Raw genomic sequence first — 22,439 nt, 5'->3', positions numbered from 1 at the left:
CAAAATATCACGAAAAGAGAAAAGAGAACCTTACGTCAATGCAATGATCATTGGATTTGATCTTAAGTTACTTAATACATAGACTAACAATAATAAAGCACGTGAGAGGCCAGGTTTATATTGCGACATTGCACAGCTATTGTTTAAGTTGTCAGATCCTGCTTGATAGTCAATGTCAATATTAACATTTATATATAACTAACAAAAGTTATAAATAGTGATTGTAGAAATTGATTATACACCTAAGGCGACTATAAATTAGTTGCTTTATTTTTTTTGATTCAAGAAACAATGTTAAACTAGGGTCTGAATTTGCTAATCAGTCGGGTACTGTCAGGGAAAGGCTTACAGTGTCTGTATATAATAATCACATGTAAAAAAGGAGAACTTTTACGATTGTGTACCTTGATTGTCTAGAAACTCATGTTTATGGTCCCTTATGCAATAAGAAAGAGCATGATCATGTAGTCAATGGTGAAACAGTGACTTAAGAAAAATAAAATGTCACCCCCCCCCCCCCCCCCCCCCTCGCCCCCATTTAAAAATAAATTGATGAAAATCTAGCAGTTTATTTATATATGCCTATCTGTTCCCAATAGAAGAAAATATCTTCATAAAAATATTTCATTTTATTAAATTGCTGTGCTTAAATGAATTGTTAATTGTTAATTATTCAAGTAGCAATTTCCTGAGTGATAGTGAAACAAATATCCTAATTATTTCCCACACATTTTGTAGTGAATAAGAATTACTGCCCTATAACAATATGATTGAAACTTTGTCATTGAATAAGGCATGACGCTTGACTAATTCAAGCTCAACCTCTTTGATTGAACTAATCTTGGAAAGATTTTCAATTTCGTAGCTTTAATGCAGTAACAGGCTTTCTCCAATGCCCCATGCTGGTGATTTTTCGAAACAAATGTTGTTTGTAATTTTAATTTGGACAAATCTTTGGTCTATACACATTCCACACTCTATTTATATTTACAATTAATTCCATTTTTTTAGCAAATTCCTTTTAATATGATGTTATTTTTTTTTCATTTTTGAACATTGCATTTTGTTTCTGTCTATCTGTCCATCCAGGCCAACATAGAGGTTTAAGGGGCTGTGTCCATCAGAGTCAGGAGCTATTTGGTTATGTTTTCTTTTGCAAAACTACAAGTATTAGGGACAGAAGGAAGAACCAAATTAATCAGAAATGTTAGTGTGTCCATCTCTCTGTCAATTTTTATGCCCCCTTTTGAAAAAAGTGGGGTATATTGTTTTGCACATGTCGGTCGGTCGGTCGGTCGGTCTGTCTGTCTGTCGGTCGGTCGGTCGGTCGGAATACCAAATGGTTTCCGATCAATAACTTGAGAACGCTTTGACCGAGGGACCTCATACTTGGTATGTGTATTGGTCATCACCAGCAGATGAACCCTATTGATTTTGAGGTCAGTGGGTCAAAGGTCAAGGTCAGTGTGACCTTTACATGAAAAACGGTTTCCGATCAATAACTTGAGAACGCTTTGACCCAGGAACCTCATACTTGGTAGGTGTATTGGTCATGACCAGCAGATGAACCCTATTGATTTTGAGGTCAGTGGGTCAAAGGTCAAGGTCAGTGTGACCTTAACATGAAAAACGGTTTCCGATCAATAACTTGAGAACGCTTTGACCCAGGGACCTCATACTAGGTAGGCTTATTGGTCATGACCAGCAGATGAACCCTATTGATTTTGAGGTCAGTGGGTCAAAGGTCAAGGTCAGTGTGACCTTTACATGAAAAACGGTTTCCGATCAATAACTTGAGAACGCTTTGACCCAGGAACCTCATACTTGGTAGGTGTATTGGTCATGACCAGCAGATGAACCCTATTGATTTTGAGGTCAAAGGTCAAGGTCAGTGTGACCTTAACATGAAAAACGGTTTCCGATCAATAACTTGAGAACGCTTTGACCCAGGGACCTCATACTAGGTAGGCTTATTGGTCATGACCAGCAGATGAACCCTATTGATTTTGAGGTCAGTGGGTCAAAGGTCAAGGTCAGTGTGACTGTAAGCTGAAAAAAGGTTTTCTGATTGTCCATATTTTATTTTCTTATATAGTAGACAGTAGAAATTTATATGTCACTAAATGCATGAGTTGAAGTATCAGTTTTCAGTGAACATCTAGTTTAATTATGCCCCCCTTCGAAGCAGAGGGGTTATATAATTGCTTTGCACATGTCGGTCGGTCTGTTGGAAGACCAAAGCTTGTCCGAGTGATAACTCAACAATTCCCGGACCTATGGTCATCAAACTTGACATGAAGATTAGGTATGACCAGTAGATGACCTGCCTCATATGCATCCAATGACAAATCAGCTGTCATTTCAGTCCATGCATATTTCATTCAATTGTCCAAATATTTCTGGCAACTTGGCGCTCAGGGGGCATAATGTTTGACAAACATCTCTTGTTTATTCACTGGTTCATATTTCTTGAACATATCTCTTGAACCGCTTGAAGGATTTTAAAATAACTTGCCACAAATGTTCACCATATTGTGATGATGGGCAAAGCACATGTAACAACCTGTTTGGGTCAAGGTCACACTTAGAGGTCAAAGGTCATATGACTACATCGTGTCTGCTCCATATCATTTAAACCACTTAAAGGATTTTGAAATAACTCGCCCTGAATGTTCACCATATTGAGACAATTTGCTAAGCATATGAAACAACCAGCTCAGCTCAAGGTAAAGGTTACACTTAGAGGTCAAGGTCATATGACTTTTTTATGACCATATTTCGTGTCCACTCCTTATCTCTTGAACTGGATGAAGGATTTTGAAATAACTGCCTGCAAATGTTCACCATAATATGACAATGTGCAGGGTGGATGTAACAACCAACTCAGACAAGGTCAAGGTCACACTTACTGGTCAAAGGCCATATGGCTATAATATGACTATATTTCATGTCGTTCACCACATTTGGACAAAGTGCACATTACAACCAGTTGTTTCAAGGTCAATGTCACAGTAAGAGATCATAGGCCATATGGCTACATTTTGTGTAAGCTCCATATCTCTTGAACCGCTTGAAGGATTTTGAAATAACTTGCCACAAACGTTCAGCTATATGAAGATGATGCTCAGAGCGCATGTTAAAATCAGCTTGGTTCAAGTCAAGGTCAAGGTCTACCACTAAGAGGGAAAGGTCATTTGACTACATTTCATATCCGCTCCATATCTCTTGAACTGCTTAAAAAAAAAAAACCTCCCAAAAATGTTCATCATATTGATGCGATGTGCAGAGCGCAAGTAACAACCAGCTCAGTTCAAGGTAAAGGTCACACGACAATATTTTGTGTCTGCTCCATATCTTTTGAACCGCTTGAAGGATTTTGAAATAACTCACCACAAATGCTCACAATATTGAGACAATGTGCAGAGTGTATGTCACAACCAGCTCAGCTCATGGTAAAGGTCATACTTAGAGGTCAAAGGTTATATGACAACATTTCGTGTCTGCTCCATATCTTTTGAACCTCTTGATGATTTGAAACAAATTGCCACAAATGTTCACCATATTGAGATGATTTGCAGATGGGGAGACATCTGTTTTTAATTACAAATACAACCTAGTTTATTTTTGTGTTCAACTTCCATTTGAACTGTTATATGGTTGCCCTCAAACTTGAAAAATAAGAGGTATCAAAATTAATACTGTAACATAAGATATCAAATCAGCAATTAATATTGTCATATTAACTGCAGGAAGCATTAAAGCTGCACTCTCACAGATTGAACGTCTTGACAGTTTTTTTGTCTTGGAACGAGCCAATTTTTGCGAAAATCCATGGCAACCAGTTATATAAGACTGCTGACAAAAATTAGATCTCAGATTTTTGTATTTCAGTTCAGATATTGATGTTTTATGCATTTTTCTTAGCCATAAAACTTTAATTTTCGAAATGGAAATATGAACATCTGCGATTTCATCTTTTGTCAGCAATCTTTTATCATTGGTTTGCAGATATTTATGCAAAAATTTGCTCTTTCCAAGACAAAAAATAAAAAAGTTGTAAAAATGGTATATCAGTGAGAGTGCAGCTTTAATGGCAACTATAATACTTAATAAAAGGAATCAAAATACTCCCATTTCTTATATTAAAGTGTTGTCTTGATGAATAGCCATGGTGTTATTACTGCCATAGGTGTCAAATATTGGTGGTGTTATCACATTATTTGAGACACAACACTTGACCACTAGTCCCTAGGGAGGCGCCTGTCACCACCCCATAGTTTGAATGTGTCATTCTGAATTCATGGGCCTTGTCTGGCTGATTGTGACAGTATTTTTTATGAGTTGCCAAGGGTGGGAAGCCTATCTTGAGTAAACCATGAATCCAATATCTCCTCGAATCTGGGGTAATTTACTGTTTTTTTTCAGTTTCAACTGTATGACAGCTACGGATAGAAAATCGGTCGTCAGCAAGACAAGCCATTTTTTCAAATATATTTTTCTAAAAATCAGTTTTTGTTACACAAACTTATTTAAATTTAAATTAAAACATGAGTCATTATTACATAAATTTATGCTGTTCATTTCTTAGAGAATAAAGCAAACTGGCAGTAATTAATGTTGAGATTATACCATGGTTGTTTATGATAAAATTTTAACAGTACCATAAATGACTGGGTATAAGACGATAGGGGGTATTAGACGCAGGGAAAAAATCTGTGAAAAGTCCAAGAAAAAACTTTTAATCTATGTTTTTGGTTAAAAGACGCATAGAAAAGATGTCAAATCGTCTGGCATTTTTGGCCACCATGTTTGTTGACAGTGACCAAAATTATATTTTTCGTGAAAATGGCGACGGTTATCTTTAAAACCATACAATGATAAACTGTCGAGAATGAAAAGTTAAGTTATGCAAAAACCTTATATTGTATGGGTTTGTTCTCAAAATGTCAACACCTACAGAAAAGAATAAAGAATGTGACAAAGTGCGAAAAAACAAGACCATTATCGCAACAGTTTGTAGTATTGGTATGTTAAACAGGTTAAAGGCAGTCGAGTTTTTCACACCTTCTCGTACAACTGACAAAACATATTTTGACAGTGCCCAACTTTGCTTTTTTATAAGCAAGTTTAATTATTGTTCAATTCAATTTATTATTCAAAATAATATTGAATAAATTTAATCAAAAAAATATTTTTGTTTAAATTATAAACGTCTTACGATATACCGTATCCCGATCTTCAACTGCCGTTTTAACTCGTATATACTCGATCAATATGACGCGAGTAACATCCCTTTCTACATAAATCTAAACAAACTCTTGGCTTGAAATCGACCTCAGATAAAAAGTTAAAAAAAATTGTTACTGGGTATTATACGCAGGCATTTTTTTGCATCGAAATCTGAGGGAAAAAAGGGCGTCTAATACCCAGTCATTTACGGTACTTGTTCATTATTTTTTCTCTAATGACATTCAAAGGTTTTAGAATTTCTTTCAGCATATTAGTATATTTTAAATTGACACTCTTATTCAAAATCAATACATACACATGTTTAACAAACATCAATTTTGACTGATAAACCTTAAACTACTAACTAAATAATGCATTTATAGAAAATATTAATTACTGAAAGCAGGATTGTAACCGTGTATTTAATAGCAGAAAGCTCAAAAATTAAATGATTGGTAAATGCTAAAAGATTTACTGAGGTTTACTTTAGTCTCATGAGGTAAAATAACTTGTTTTATGCTCATTTTTCAAATTTAACTCTTTATCCATCATAAAAAAAACATTGTTTTCAACATTTATTCATCCTTTTTGAAATATTAAAAAAATATTATTAATTGTGGTAAATCTAATCGGGGAGTAAGAGTGCATCGTTTAAAAAGGCAGTGTAAACACCATTAGAAAGTGAAGTATTAACATAAATCTTACCTCGTAATATGGAAACCTTATTTTTTATTGCCTTATTCCTAGCAGGTCTTTTATTAATGACAATGTCATGTTAAAGGGACTGGACTCCAGATGGTCCCAAAATCGGCAAATACAGTTTTTTCATCAAAACAAGCCTAGAATTGTCAATGCGAGCTAGTAGGAGGCCAATAATACATCATTTCACATGTTTAAAGAATAAGGACAACATCCATGTCAGTGTCTTGGAACACTTTGCAAGTCATGTGATTGTTTCACATACTAAACTGTCAATAAGTGTTTTAACAACTCACTGTCATATTTAGCAAAGTTATCCTCTTTCCAAAGTTTCCATCGATTAATTTTTGATGTTAATCTGTCGGGCTCTCTATCTGCGTTGTTTCGAAGCAGTTTTCCGCTTTCTTGCAATGTCCATTCTTCCAGGATGCCATGTAGTGTGTTTATTAATCATGTGAAAGGCACGCGATGAATACAGATAAATATACCGATGCTTTTTTTAAAACTTTAATACTAGGTTTTACGTGGTAGACATCCCCAGTAAATTTCAAATTGGAAAAATGTGCAAAATCTGCGAAGATGCATGTGTCATATATAATGATATCAATTTGATGTTAGTTTTTGACAGTTTTCTTTTTTGCTTGCAATTGTATCATCTGGTCCAATTAAGTGTTAGACATAAAGTTAAGATTGAGATATTTTATATGCAAATATTTGGATAATTGTGTCAGACAAGGAAGTCTGATGGCCTTCTTTATTACCTATGTAACTATGGTGACAATGGCTTTGTTTTTGGTGAGCTAACCTAACTTCCCTTGAGCAGAAATAATTTTGCATTGATATGCAGATACATCTTATCACAAACTCTTCAGCCACAAAGGACTGCAGACGAATGTGTCATTGTTTTTCCTCATTCTTTCCTTTAATGGGATTTAAATGCATTCAGGCAACTGCTGGCAGGCTTGCCAATTTCTGTAAAGATGGATTCTCTTTTGAGCCTATTCAGGTCAATTTTTCTGAGGAAACTATTCATTCCTTTTTCGCAGCAATAAATCGAAATAAGATTTTCATGAAGGTTCTGCATTAAGACTTGGGTCTTTTATTGAACCACATCTTGAGTGGTCTTGTTGATTGGTAACACATTGTAACCTTTGCTGACTTTTGTTCTGATGAAATTATAGCTCTTCATTACTGTGACACAGTTGGCACTTATTTATTGTGATGAACATTTGATTGCTTTCTTGGTGTAAGTTCCTTTTTGAGAGCAGCCCAGATTTGTCTGCTTTCAGTTCCTATCAACTTTCAAGGTCATTTTTATCAATGTCCCTGTTAAGATGTTCAGCTTATTGAAGTTTTATGAGAGATGATTCTGATCTGTCTCTAGTGGATCCTGCTCCTATGTATTGTATGTTGCTCTAGCCTTAAGTGTGTCCGGAATAGTTCTCTCGTGGTATGGGAGAGTATGATATATACTCATAACTAGTAATGTTTTGATGATTGATTAAAATCGCAAATTGATTGATTGGGCTTGAAATCAGCGACAATCAATTGTATTTGGTCATACCGTAATCAATCATCAATTCAAACGGCAAGTTGATATTCTTCTCTTGTTATTTGCGCTTGGTTAATTTCTGCCAATTTTCTCCTTTGAGTTAATTCAAACATTTGAAAGTGTTTAGTTGTTATCATTTTCAACATGGCCCAAATCAACAACAACACATAATAACTTCAAAAACACACATAACATAAGCATAATTGAGGATTAAAATTAATTGCTTAAGAAAAAAACTACATTAATGGTATTGTCAAAAACCGATTGTTCTATCAAATCGGCTACATGAGTGGAACCAATTATCAATAGTCTAACTGAACCGATTTCCAACAATACTCATAACACAGTGTATTACTGTTACCCAGCGTTGTTGAGGCATATGGTGTGTTACTCTTATGTGTTGCATGGGTATATTATAGAAGTAATATGGTGTGTTAATCAAATGCGGCACATTGGTAACATGGGCATATTATAGAAGTAATATGGTGTGTAATATGGTGTGTTACTCTTATGTGGCACATTGGTAACATGGGCATATTATAGAAGTAATATGGTGTGTTACTCTTATGTGGCACATTGGTAACATGGGCATATTATAGAAGTAATATGGTGTGTTACTCTTATGTGGCACATTGGTAACATGGGCATATTATAGAAGTAATATGGTGTGTTACTCTTATGTGGCACATTGGTAACATGGGTATATTAAAGAAGTAATATGGTGTGTTAATCAAATGTGGCACAGGGTTAACATGAGTATATTATAGAAGTAATATGGTGTGTTACTCTAATGTGACACATTGATAACATGGGCATATTATAGAAGTAATATGGTGTGTTACTCTAATGTGGCACATTGGTAACATGGGTATATTATTTTCCTTTTTGAATATAAATTTCCCTTCAATAGACCAAAGTTAAAAAAGGTCAGTTGTGTTGCTCTTATTTTACAGTGTGTGAATGTTTTCTTGTTTGTACACACCAGGGTTTACTCTAATGTTACCCTGCCATTAGGGTAAACATCCAATGTGTTACTCTAATGTTACCCTTTGCGCCAAAATATACATACATGTTGTATGATGTGTTACTCTAATGTTACCCTTTGCGCCAAAATATACATACATGTTGTATGATGTGTTGCTCTAATGTTACCCTTTGCGCCAAAATATACATACATGTTGTATGATGTGTTGCTCTAATGTTACCCTTTGCGCCAAAATATACATACATGTTGTATGATGTGTTACTCTAATGTTACCCTTTGCGCCAAAATATACATACATGTTGTATGATGTGTTGCTCTTATATTACCCTGTATTGTAGAGGCACCTGGAGGCGTATCTACAGAGTGTGGTCGAGTCCAAGTGGTACAGGAACCATACTGAAGTGGTGAGTTACCACAGCTGTGGCATACATAGTGCTTTATAATTGGCATAGCAGTGAAAGTTAATGGTATAAAATACAACTTCAGCTTTCATAGCTACAATGTAAAGCTGATAATGTGCATGCTGTACTGCATGTACCTCTATTATTCAACTTCTTTTGTAATATTAAAGCAAGCCTTTTATGTGGCTTTATGGTTCAATGTAAATAAAATGACAATAATTTGCTTGTTTTTAGTACATCTTAAGTGATTGACAATTATTGAAATTGATCATGAATAAATGTTTAACTACTATATGTTGCTGAACAGCTTTTAAATTGTATTAAATAAAGATGAACATTTTATCTACAAGAACTGCTTATCTATCCTGAAGTGTTCTTTACCCTTTTATCAGCTGAAGTTTCTGGAAGTGAGTGAGCTGTCGTTTGTGAACCGTCTGGGGCAGAAGTGGAAGGAGGCAGACATCAACAAGTGCTCTGGTGGACGGCGCATCTCCATTGGCTGCTGTGGATGCCTTAAGAAGTACCATGTGGCTGGACGATGGAGCAAGAGGTTGGTTTAGTTGCAGGAGCTAGGGGTTTTGGGGCTCTCTTGGACACCAACAAGTGATCCAGGGTTCACCATATATCCACTGGTTGCTGTTTTGCCAAAAGAAATACCATATGGCTAGCTGCTGGAACAAGAGGTTGGGGGAATCTAGGGCAAATAGGTTTGGGAGCTATCTAGGACATCAACAGGCACTCAAGGGGCACCATTTATCTTCTGACTGCTGTTGATGCTTAAAGAAGTATCATATGGATGGTGCTAGGGGGCTGGGAATGGTCTTTGACATCAACAGTGTTCCCAATATGAAAAGACCAAAACTGAAAAGTAACTGGCCTGCAGAGAATGCACTAGTGCTGGGGCAAGTGTTTCCTGTTGTGGTTTAGACACTAGTGCTGGGACAAGTGTTTCCTGTTGTGGCTTAGACACTAGTGCTGGGGCAAGTGTTCTCTCTTGTGGTTTAGACACTAGTGCTGGGGCAAGTGTTTCCTGTTGTGGTTTAGACACTAGTGCTGGGGCAAGTGTTTCCTGTTGTGGTTTAGACACTAATGCTGGGGCAAGTGTTTCCTGTTGTGGTTTAGACACTAGTTCTGGGGCAAGTGTTTCCTGTTGTGGTTTAGACACTAGTGCTGGGGCAAGTGTTTCCTGTTGTGGTTTAGACTAGTGCCGGGCCAAGTGTATCCTGTTGTGGTTTAGACTAGTGCTGGGGCAAGTGTTTCCTGTTGTGGTTTAGACTAGTGCTGGGGCAAGTGTTTCCTGTTGTGGTTTAGACACTAGTGCTGGGACAAGTGTTTCCTGTTGTGGTTTAGACTAGTGCTGGGCCAAGTGTTTCCTGTTGTGGTTTAGACACTTGTGCTGGGATAAGTGTTTCCTGTTGTGCTTTAGACTCTTGTGCTGGGACAAGTGTTTCCTGTTGTGGTTTAGACACTATTGCTGGGGCAAGTGTTTCCTGTTGTGGTTTAGACACTATTGCTGGGGCAAGTATTTCCTGTTGTGGTTTAGACACTGTTGCTGGGGCAAGTGTTTCCTGTTGTGGTTTAGACACTAGTGCTGGGGCAAGTATTTCCTGTTGTGGTTTAGACACTATTGCTGGGGCAAGTATTTCCTGTTGTGGTTTAGACACTATTGCTGGGGCAAGTATTTCCTGTTGTGGTTTAGACACTATTGCTGGGGCAAGTGTTTCCTGTTGTGGTTTAGACACTGTTGCTGGGGCAAGTATTTCCTGTTGTGGTTGAGACACTATTGCTGGGGCAAGTATTTCCTGTTGTGGTTTAGACACTATTGCTGGGGCAAGTATTTCCTGTTGTGGTTTAGACACTATTGCTGGGGCAAGTATTTCCTGTTGTGGTTTAGACACTATTGCTGGGGCAAGTATTTCCTGTTGTGGTTTAGACACTATTGCTGGGGCAAGTATTTCCTGTTGTGTTTTAGACACTATTGCTGGGGCAAGTGTTTCCTGTTGTGGTTTAGACACTAGTGCTGGGGCAAGTATTTCTTGTTGTGGTTTAGACACTGTTGCATAGGAGTCAGTTGACAGTGCTTGATAGAAAACAGCATAAGTACCTGGCCCATTATGTAAAAATTATAGAGCCATGAGAAAGTGTTCTTGTCATTAGTTAATCCTGAGATGACTTGGTTAAATGGCAGACACATAAATCATAATAACAGGTTCTCATATGCAAAAAAAGTATGCATGACAAATTTGTCACACAGATATTTGGCTTTCGGCTGGTCTGTTTCAGTTTATAAACCACACAGTATGCAGATTGGCAAGCATTTGTACCATGTGGCTAAAAACTAAAATATATTGTATGCAAATAGAGGTTTATTATGGAATTGAAGACTTATCTCGGGTTGTTAGAGATACCTGATTTTGTATACATGTTTAGGGTGGATGTTATATTTGTGCAGTTTAACCATTTATCAGGTTTTAGAAAGGAAACTTAGGTTATAAGATTTGTACTGATATGTTGGCTGAAAGGCCAGCGTGCATCAATTAGTGCTCAGGTTGTAACTTTGCCATGTATAGAGAGATTTCAAAAGAACTTGGCACAAATGTTCCCAATGTCAAGACGGTGTGTCGGGTACAAGACCTAGGTCTGGATATCAATGGTCAAGTCATAGTTGAAGGTCATTGATCAAAATTGGTCAAAATGCCTTAAACTCTATTATTCAGGCTGTAACTTTGCCATGCATATAGGGATTTTAAAATAACTTGCCACAAATGTTCTCCATGACAAGACAATATGCTGCATACAAGTCCTAGGTTTGTATGTCAAAGGTCATGGTCACACTTGAATGTCATTCGTCAAAATTACTTGTATTTTGGATGTCCAGGCTGTAACTTAATTTGTTATGCATTTGGTGATTTTAAAATAAGGTGGCTCATATGTAAACCATAGCTAGACAATGTTGCCCCTTTAAGAGCCATGTCTGTAGGTCAGAGGTTAAGGTTGCTCTTGTTTGTCAAAATATATTGTAATTTGACTTGTCTGCGCCGTAATTTATCCATGCAGAGGAAGATTTTGAAACAATATGTCACTGTGACTTGACAATGTGTTGCCTATAAGAGCAATAATCTATAGGTCAAAGGTCAAGGTCATACTAGGGGAGAATTGGTAAAAAATCCTTGTATCTTGGCATGTCAAAGCTGTAACTTAGCTGTGCATTGTGGGATATGAAAATAACTTGTCCCTATGACTACACTCATGTCCATTGGTTAAAGGTCAAGGTCACACATGAAGGTCAAGGCTCAAAATTCTTGTCTTTTTTTAAGAATGTTACTTGGTCATACATTTTGGGAATTAAAAATTACTTTGCACACATTCAACATGACAAGAATGTGTGTTACTAGCAGCACTCATGTTTGTATGTTCAAGTTCAAGGTGACACTTAAGGGTCTTTGATAAAAATTGGTGCTCTTGTTTTAACTTAAGGAAGCATATAAACTATTTAGAGTTTCCTTTCTCTGTCTGCATATTATCCATCAGTAATTGAATTTGCTCAAACCCACTCTGCACAAATTGAAAACCCTTGTTGCAGTGCATTGCAGCATTTCTAGCTTTAATAATGGATGAATTTATCAACTTCAAGTAACATTTTCTCTTTACCTATGTGTCAGTCTTTGTGGGTTGAAAGCAAAACAAATTCCCTTTAAGGACAAATTGATTTTTTTTCCTCTTTTAGAGTTGTGCACTTGAATGCTCTTAAATCTATCCTATCTCTAGCTGATGTACATTTTGTAGGTCTATACTAAGTGTAAAGCATGTGCTGTATTCAAGGTTTGTGTTTCAGGTTCTGTTATGGTTATATTGATATGTGTATGACTCACACATTGACAACAGCTGACAGCCTTTTAATGAAACAAGTCAATACCTGAGATGACTGGAGCACAATACAAACATGGCCTTCATCTGTTAGTGTGGCTGATGTAATGGCTATTAAATGTGATCATAATTGCCTGGCTTTTCCTTTACTATGCAAAAATGACATGATTTTTCTCTGATGTTATTTCCTAATAAAGGCCACATGTAATATATGGAATTAAAATATAGCTTAAAACCTGAGATGTTCAGTCTTGATCATATTTGTTATTAATTTTTTTTTCTACTTTAAGATCATCTTTATCTTATGTTGATTTCAGTTAAACAGAAAAATATTAACTATTTTTAAGAAATTTCAATCTGACATTCCATGTAATTTGTTTGCATCTCTCTAAGTACACATCTTTAAGTGTCAGTTAAACAATATTTCATATTCTCTGCCTTGACGTCTTATTTGATCATGTTTCTGAGATATCCATTGGAGGAGACTCCTGGAATGGAAATTCTCATATTATTCAAATAAATCATTTTCGTCTCTAACGTCAGATATACGTTGATCACTCCTTATGACATTGCTCAGAACTCAATTATGCCTTGTTCTCCCTAGACATTCTGTAACTGTTGGTCTGTATCTTCAAATTTAGACCATGACCAATTTCCAGTTATTTTATGATTTATGGAGCTTTTATTTTTTGTTTCAATATCCAGACGCTCACAAAGTTTTTTCCACAACCAAGGCAACCAACATTTTATTTCTATTCTCTTAGGCCACAACAAATTGATCATTTGTTCTACGGATTTTGCCCAAAAAAAGTAGGAGCGAGCGAGCGAAAAAAAAATTAAAATACTTTTTTTTAAATTTAAGGCAATTCAGAGGCGAGCGCAAGGCGAAAAATAAAATAAAAATTAAAAAGTTTATTTCTTACTAAATTTATCATGCAATATGTCAAGAAATGCTTTTTAATTGCAAACATAGGTTCTTAGTTTAAATATAAATGAAATGGTTTTGATTGTATCACATGAAAATCTGTCTCAATATATAACAAATGGCGATAAGATCCAGTTCTTTACTATTACTTAAGACACTGCCGATTAAATTGCGGGACAACACAATTGAAGCAGTATTAAACAAATCTGCAAATGTGGCACCGGTCATTATATTAGAGCAGGTGGTGGAATAAAGATGTTTCCCATTCAAGACCTCGCCTTTACCACGAACCAATGGTTTATAGGTCCGTGCCTTGAAAAAAAAAATCATGACACCCTCCATAGCTTCAATGCCCGTAAGAAACAGGCCACTTTAATAACAGGCCACTTTACTACAGAAGAAAACAAATGGATAAGAACAAAGAATTGAGAAAATTAAAACAGTCATTTTACTTATAAAAGGTTTTATTTTCTGATTTTACTGATGTTATTTTTATACTGTACATGTACATGTATGTGTAATGCACTAGTCAATTGTAACCACGACCCCCATGGTCCGGGGAATAGCGGGGACTTTGACATTCGGTCCAGCCAACCCCGGGTAAAACCAACGGCACTGCGGGGCCATCTGGAAGGTGAAAACACGGCCCATTTCACCGGCTATCTGCGGTATACCCCGGTCCGGGGGGGGGGGGGGGGGGGGCATGGTTACAACTGAATGGTGCATAAATACAGACTGCTTCTGAAACATTTACAAGTCCTTACATTTTTATCAATTATTATATATCGAGTATAAAACTGAGAAATGCATTTTAGAATTTAAAAAATTACTCACGAAAACATGTTCATTTGTTGTTAGTCGAGTGTCCGTGTATTTTAATATAAGTTTTGCACTCAAAATCTGATTTAGTTATTATTTAACACTAAATTTTGAGTACAAAACAATGAATTACTTAAAACACACATAAATAATTATTGCCTTCGACGCTGTGAAACTGTTGTTGTTTACTGAAGACTATAATCCATTGACTATGACACTGATTTTCAATTAAAAATGTGTATTTTACATTAACGAAAACTGAAAGTATCCTGCAAATTAATACCGGAAATAGATAACAACGGTGCGTCCTGCAAAATATTCCCGACAAAAAAGACTGTCATCAAATATCGGCATTCGGAACTCCTCGGCCATTTTTTCAAAAACAACCTCGGATGTATATGGATGGTTTACATACTTAAAAAGTGGTACGTTTAAGTCCGCTGCAAATAGATCGCGTAGTAATCTTATTTAGTAGTTAAAATTTATGACTTAACTCTTGGGAATCGTAATTATGTTTGCAATAATACACTTTACTGGCAATCAATTTAAACTGAGAGCAATGAATACAACTCTTAAACACTACATTTAATTAATGCTTTTATTAAAAAAAATACGGACTACTTCAACAGATGTACCGGCATACATCCGAGGTTGTTTTTGAAAAAATGGCCGAGGAGTTCCGAATGCAAATATCGGCTGTTATGCGGTTACCCGGACCTGATTTTGTCCTAGTCATTCTAAAATGCCGTCCAGGCTTTTTTTTTAATGATGGTTAGCCTGGTTCCAGGCTTTTTTTTAATGATGGTTAGCCTGGTTCCAGGCTAACCATCATTAAAAAAAAAAGCCTGGACGGCATTTTAGAATGACTAATTTTGTCCTGACACGAGGAAAGTTTGCTCGCGGAGAATGTAAAGCATGGAAATAACTTCAAAAAAAGGCGAAGTCGACGTTACAGGTTCAAATTTTAAGTAAAAAAAACTTCAGAAAATAGAGGAAATTCGGAAGTAAAAAAAAAATAATAATATGCGCGGCCAAATAGTAAGTGCGGGCGCAAAAAAAAAGTTTTTTTTTTTTTTTTTCGTTTTTCGAATTTTAGGTGCGGCAAATCCGACGAACAAATGATCAATTTGTTGTGGCCTTAGTATTAAATATGTTATATATGTTATAGTTTGTGGCTGGGAATCCAAGATTTCAATTTACAATTTATTAGAACAAACCTTTTATGTTCTTTTTTCAGATGGCTTGTCCTGAAGGACACATTTATTGCATACATTCGCCCACGGGACGGGTGTGTCTGTGATGTCATGCTGATGGACTCCGGCTTCAAGGTGCATTCTGGGATGGGGGCCACAGGGGCACCGCATGGTCTTCTTGTACAGAACATGTCCAGGTAAGCTAGCACAAGGCAACAAGATACATTTTGAGATGGGTTCCTCAGGGGCAACTTTAGTCTCCTTGTTCAGGAAAGTGGGCACTACGAAACACATACATTCCAGGGAAGGATGCCTCAGTGGCGCTGTATGGTCTGCTTGTATAAAACTTGTCAGGGTAAGCAAGCTCTAGGCAACAAGTACATCCTGGGACGTGAAAACATGGTCAGGTAAGCTGGCAATTTGGTTTCCTGGTGCATCCTGAGATGTGCATCACAATTTAACATCATAGAAAAATCCACTGAACAGCAACAAATTCAAATAATTCATTATTAAATTTTGTTTAAGACAGTATTGCTGTGAAATCATATATATTTGTGGGACATTAATTTGGAATCCATGGGATGGCTTATCCAGGAATTCAAGATCCCAATGAAAATTTCACCTTTAATTCTGAAATCTATGTAAAGGGGTATTTACATGAATATACATGTGTGCGGTATACAACTTGTAAGTACCTAAATAATTGTTTATTTTACTGTTAATTTGGTTTATTTTATATATTATTCAACCTGAATGATAAAAGATTAAAGCTAATTATTAGTACTTGCATTCAGTTTTTTGTATGACATTGCCGTAACATTAAAACAAGCTAATTATCAACCTCCTGTGCAGCACATGTAAAGCATGCTGATTATTAACCTCGTGTGTTTCAGCAACGCCGCTTGATTTTCTTTCTTTGATAAATAATTAATTGATTATTTAATCAAACACCCTTGCTATGTTTCCTCATTTTGCAAAAACACATTCAATGGCTTCACTATTTTATATCCTTGATGTGGGTGCATCTTTATTTAAGACCCTTAAATAACTGATCAAGAGATCATTTATATGGGTATTTTCACTAATTGACACTTTGTGCCTTTGTAGTGTCATAGACTGCAATGCTTAAATGACACACAACATGATATCGAAGCATGGGGAATTTGCAGACGATTAAGGATCGCAGTTTTGATTATTTATTTTTTTCAAGAAAATAAAAATCCACCATTTTAAGAACCCACAAAAGCCCACAAATATAATTGTTTATAATTGTTTTCACTAAATTAGAGAGTTTCATATTACCAATAAAATATAAGGAAGAGACATACTTGATGTTTTAAGGGCAGTTAAAAATAATAGCTTGACCAAAATAAACACTTATAGTGATGTTTATATGATATTTTACCATCTCCCTAGTCTTTTAAGGGCCATGTTAAAGCTGACTGATGATTCATGGTCCTGGGCAGGAAATGATTCCTGTGGTATTAAACAGTTTACAACACTACATTTGTATATCAGATATGAAACAGACAGGTTAAAGATGTTTTGAATACCATGAATACAATGAGCCATATCCTAAATGGAATTAATTTCCCCTTGTTTTATCATGTGTGCATGCTCCTAGTACAAAAAGAATATTGGCTGAAATTGTTTAAAATAACTGACAGTGCTTGTGCTAGGTCAGAAAGTGCACTTGTGATGCACATTGAATGAGCCTTAATGGGCACTTGCATTGGTCAATGTTCAATTCATTTCGTGTACCTAATGTGTTGTAAATACTTTCAAAACTAATAGTTCGTTATGAATACCTTAGCTGTTTTCTTAACTTTTGATTCAAACTTATGTATATTTATGATCTTTAATTCGTATTTCTGAAAAATGACTCTGTCAAACAAAAGGGCACAGCAGGGTGTAGTAAAAAGGCAGCAGGTTGCTGGCAAAGGGCAGCGGCGTGCCCCACCCTGCTATTTAGGCCTAGCTGGAGCTTTGTTAACTTAAAAACACACACACACACAAAACTTTAATTGAGCATTTATGAACTAAACATGTTTTACAATGTCAATGAAACTTATTATTTTTTAATTACAATTTTGAATATTCAAATTCAGGCATCTGCTTGCAAAGTCCTGGACAAGTCGGAAGGCTGATGAGTGGGAAGAGAGTATCAAGAATGCGGCGGACACAACGGGGCAGGAGTTTATACAGAACGACATTCGATATGGCTCATACGCTCCAGTGAGGGAAAACTCCTATGCTAGATGGTGAGGATTGCTTTTTGATTTCGTGGTTTAAAGTATCATTTTGCACTGAAGTTGGACTGTTAATATATATTTTTCATTGTATTGACTAAGGTTGTAATGTTTTTTTAATCCTAATAGATTTTTTTACCTTAAAAGAAATGTTTTTCTGTTTACATACAAAAAGTTGTTGTCTTGATATAAAAGTGATTTAAATTAGCACACAATTGTATCATGTTAGGATAAACAGGTTCATTCCACTAACAGTACTTGATATTGACATTATCTTTTCTCACATGAGAATCATGCACAGATCAGCTTTGTTTTATAAACTCATGCATTCTTTAGTTTCTTATAACAAGGAAAATAATGTTTATAGTCCAAGGAATCCTTTTATGACAGTATATTTAGAAAACAGATACTGTGAAATCATTAATTTTGTGGGTACTTGAAGATGCGATCGTCCTAGATCGTCTGCATAATATCCACGCGCTGGCCCGTGATTTCCGTCTTCTACGTCACTCAGTTTATGACACTCGCTAATGTGGTACGACATGCCAATTAGTGCATAAGTTAATTGGGAATAAAGGTAATAAAAGAAGATGTACCCTGATCATAAATACAGATAGGGGAAGCCATTGAATGCCAATTAAGAATTTTGCAAACTATGAAAACACCGAAAAGGTGCATATATTGTCACGTTTGGTGCTTAGTAACCTTCAATGTACTAGTAATCAATTAATTATTTCATTAAATAAAAAAATCGAGTATGGACACTCATCACGCGCATCTTGTAAACTTGGAGATTTTCATTAACAGCACACGTTTAAACATGTGCTTATAACTGTCATTTGCTGCATAAAATTGATTTGGTTCATTATTTGTTAAAGGCAGTTATAATATATTAACAGAATAATGATCGTAAGTTATACAGTGAGACAGGTTTTAACACTGTATACTGCGACCTCTGTAAAGAATATACTAGAGTATGTACGTAACAAGGCAATTGAAAAAGTGAATAAAGGGTTTATATTTTGTGGGATCTTGAATTCGTGGATCACCCAACCCACGAAAACCACGAACATTAATGCCCCACGAACATTAATGATTTCACAGTAATATATGAAGAGCTCATAGCGTACATGTGCAGGCACATTGTTTCATGAATAATGGAACAACTGTATTATCTTCTTCTATGAAAGTGAAATCTTGGCAAACATTGTCATTAATTTCTAGGAGAAACATTGTGCATGTCAGAGGAGTTATTAGGTTATTTCCCCGAGTTAAATTGAACATGATCACCATCATTATGGCCATATTTGTCCTTTTTGTTATAAGATAAAAAGAAAAATTAGATTGAATGCTAAGAACCATGATTATGTTCACGGACTTCATTATATCATTTCAGTTAAGGTAATTGCACTCTCTAAAACAACGAAGGAGTGATTCTAAGAAATAAGAGATTTGAGACATTCTTTTATAATTCATTTAGTACATGTTTCTTCATTTTAAAGCTTCAATCTTTATGTTTGTTTAACAATGTGCTGATTGTTCAGAACTATATTTAAGTTAACAACTTGATAAAAGACACTTTTAAATGTGAACTATTTGATAAAGTGCTCACATATTGAAATATAAACAAGTATTACTCAAACATTTGTTGAAAACTCTGTCAAAAATACAGCAGATCACATGTGTATCCATTAAACTTCAAGAGCCGTAAAGATTTGAAAGAAAACAAGGATGATGATAACAACATTTTTAACTTTAACAAAGTTTAAACAATCATATTAATTTATAGTTATTTTTTGTTAGCTCCTTTGGGTTTAAAAAAGAGTTACTGTGAAATCATTTATATTCGTTGGCATGAAATTTCGTGGTTTGCCGAAAAATTACAATTTCGTGGGTACTTGGAATTCGTGGTTTTTCAATTTTGAAAAAAATATAATCGAAATTGCGATAGTCCTAGATCTACTGCACTCCACGCGCTGGCCCGTGATTTCAATTGTCGACGTCACTCGGTTTATGACACTCGCTAAAGTGGTACGACATGCCAATTAGTGCATATATCCATGTCAATTATTGATTTAATTGGAAATTAAGGTCATAAAAGAAGATGTACCCTGATCCTAAATACAGATAGACGAAGCCATTGAATGCCAATTAAGAATTTTACAAACTGTGAAAACACCGAGAAGGTCCGTACATTTGAGTACACGATCCCTAAAGATAGCTGATGTTTACAAATTCAATTACTTTTGAATATCATCTCATTTCAATATTTATTCACACGCTTTTGTTTAATAAGTATATATATTGAACGCTTTGTTTTGTACATTGTCACATTGGGTGCTCAGTTACCTCTAATGTAATCGATTAATTATTTCATTAAAGAAATAAAATCGAGAACCGACACTCATCACTCACATCTTGCAAACCTGGAGATTTCCATGAACAGCACATGTTAAGGCATGTGCTTCTGTCAGTTGGTTCATAAAAACACATTAAAATGATTTGGTTTATTATTTGTTAAAGGCTGATATATTAACAAAACAATGATAGTAAGATATACAGTCAGACGGATATTTACGATGTATACTGCGACCTCTGTAACCAATAAACTAGAGTATGTACATAACATGGCAATTGAAAAAGGGAATAAAGGGTCAATATTTCGTGGGGTCTTGAATTCGTGGATCACCCAACCCACGAAAACCACGAACATTAATGCCCCACGAACATTAATGATTTCACAGTATTGTCTTTGACCTGGTATTGATTTCAACATACAAATACTTTAACGTTGGCCATAACTAAAATAACTATCAAGATGTTCACATAAAACACACATTTGAAACAAGGCCAAATAACTCTAGCCTTAATAATGCTCAAGTTATGCCTGTTGATGGCTTAAAGATCCAGCGTTGGCAACCACTTACATTGCTTTGGTTATTACGTAGCATACATGTGTATCATCAGTCAATGTTAAGAAGGCTATTATATCGCCCACACTTATGACCACCAGGTTTGTGGATGGGGCCTCATACTTTGAAGCTGTAGCAGAGGCTTTGGAGAAGGCTAAGGAAGAAATCTTCATCACAGATTGGTGGTAAGTGCTTTCATGCTTCCAATACCTACAATTACTGTTAACTGATTTCAGTCAACTAGTGTACAAAATGTTGACTCATTAGAACTGTGGTATGTGCATTGGCTGTTCATCAAGCTTTATTTAAATTTTGTATTTACATATAAGTTTAATTCATTGTCAGCATGCTGGACAAGTGGGTTTCCTATATGTTCTCTTGTTTCCCCTTCTCCCCCTCAACATAAGATCACATTTAGGCCTTACACCGTACATCTACAATTAACTGATTTATGTACACAGAAAATTTAGCATATTATATACAAGAAATTCTGTCTTTGGTATGATTACTCTTGTTTATGTTACGGCTGGTTCCCTGCAGGTTGAGTCCAGAGATTTACCTGAAGCGGTTTGTTACTGATAGGGAGAAGTGGCGTCTGGATGAGGTCCTCGCCAGGAGAGCGGTAAGCACACAACAGTCTAGTGATAACCTACTGTCCTTTACATCTTGTGGTTTTAGCTCTTCTGTTTTTGAAGAAAAATGGTTTGGTTATTGTCATAGTCTTCTGAATCTGAATGATACATGGTCGAGTCAAACACTGGCTTTAAGGGAGTGCGCTTAACCAATTTTTCAGAACAGTTGAAAAGATTTCGCTGAATCAGGGTGTACTACATTGTCTCTTAGATTGTTCCAGTCTATAGCTGTTCTCACAAGGAATGAGTTTTTATAGAGGTCACTTTAAGCATCAATAGCCACAACGAATTAGGTGTGTGTTGCTATTCACTGAGTTCTGAACAATGTGTTAACAAAATCTTCAAAAAAATTCAAAAGCCTTGGTGTCATTATTGTCGTCATTATTGTCATCATTGTAGTGCAAAAACATGAACCTTTGCTGTAACTTAAAACATTCAGGATATTCAAATGAAACTTAGTACACTTGTTGGAAGAGACAATACACCCATGCATAGCAAGGGCAATAACCCTGGCTTTAAGCATATACTTAAAGATGACTTAATTTAACTGGCTAGCTGTGATAGAATGATGATGGGAAGAATAACTGTAAGCATGGGGAAAGCTCATTAAGAAACTGATAAAAAACATCACTTGCCGCTTGCATTATTGTTTTATTCCTATAATTTATGTTTTGCGTTGAAATTAAGCCAATGCCAATTTATGTTTCCCTGTACAGAAAGACGGTGTGAAGGTGTTTGTGATTCTATACAAGGAGATGGAGACTGCCCTCACCATTAACAGTCACTACAGCAAACATGCGCTCATGAACAGACACCCAAACATCAAGGTAAATACTTGACCGGTGGCCAAAGCAATTATAGTGACATGTCGTAATCATTTGGTGGAGGTTTACCAGTTAATCCATTGGATAATGCAACTCTGTGCTCATATTAATTTAAAAAAATATAATCCTATTATTGGTCATCTGATTGGTCA

The 22,439-nt window shown here is 35.9% G+C and overlaps 1 protein-coding gene across 4 annotated transcripts in view; it reads left to right on the top strand.

Annotated features, from left to right (window-relative positions):
• LOC128238293 (phospholipase D1-like) overlaps nucleotides 1-22,439 on the top strand; it is a 51,242-nt gene that overhangs the window by 16,503 nt on the left and 12,300 nt on the right. For all 4 annotated transcript variants that reach the window (XM_052954070.1, XM_052954071.1, XM_052954068.1 and 1 more), the window contains 7 exons: nucleotides 8,804-8,869; nucleotides 9,259-9,416; nucleotides 15,715-15,867; nucleotides 17,779-17,931; nucleotides 20,933-21,016; nucleotides 21,372-21,453; nucleotides 22,180-22,290. In XM_052954070.1, the coding sequence (XP_052810030.1) occupies nucleotides 8,804-8,869; nucleotides 9,259-9,416; nucleotides 15,715-15,867; nucleotides 17,779-17,931; nucleotides 20,933-21,016; nucleotides 21,372-21,453; nucleotides 22,180-22,290 (807 nt within the window). The remainder of the gene's footprint in view (nucleotides 1-8,803; nucleotides 8,870-9,258; nucleotides 9,417-15,714; nucleotides 15,868-17,778; nucleotides 17,932-20,932; nucleotides 21,017-21,371; nucleotides 21,454-22,179; nucleotides 22,291-22,439) is intronic.

This window comes from Mya arenaria, chromosome 6 (assembly GCF_026914265.1).
Source record: "Mya arenaria isolate MELC-2E11 chromosome 6, ASM2691426v1".
Lineage (NCBI taxonomy): Eukaryota > Metazoa > Mollusca > Bivalvia > Myida > Myidae > Mya > Mya arenaria.
Note: the sequence above shows the minus strand (reverse complement) of the source record. Positions and strands in the feature narration are given on the sequence as shown.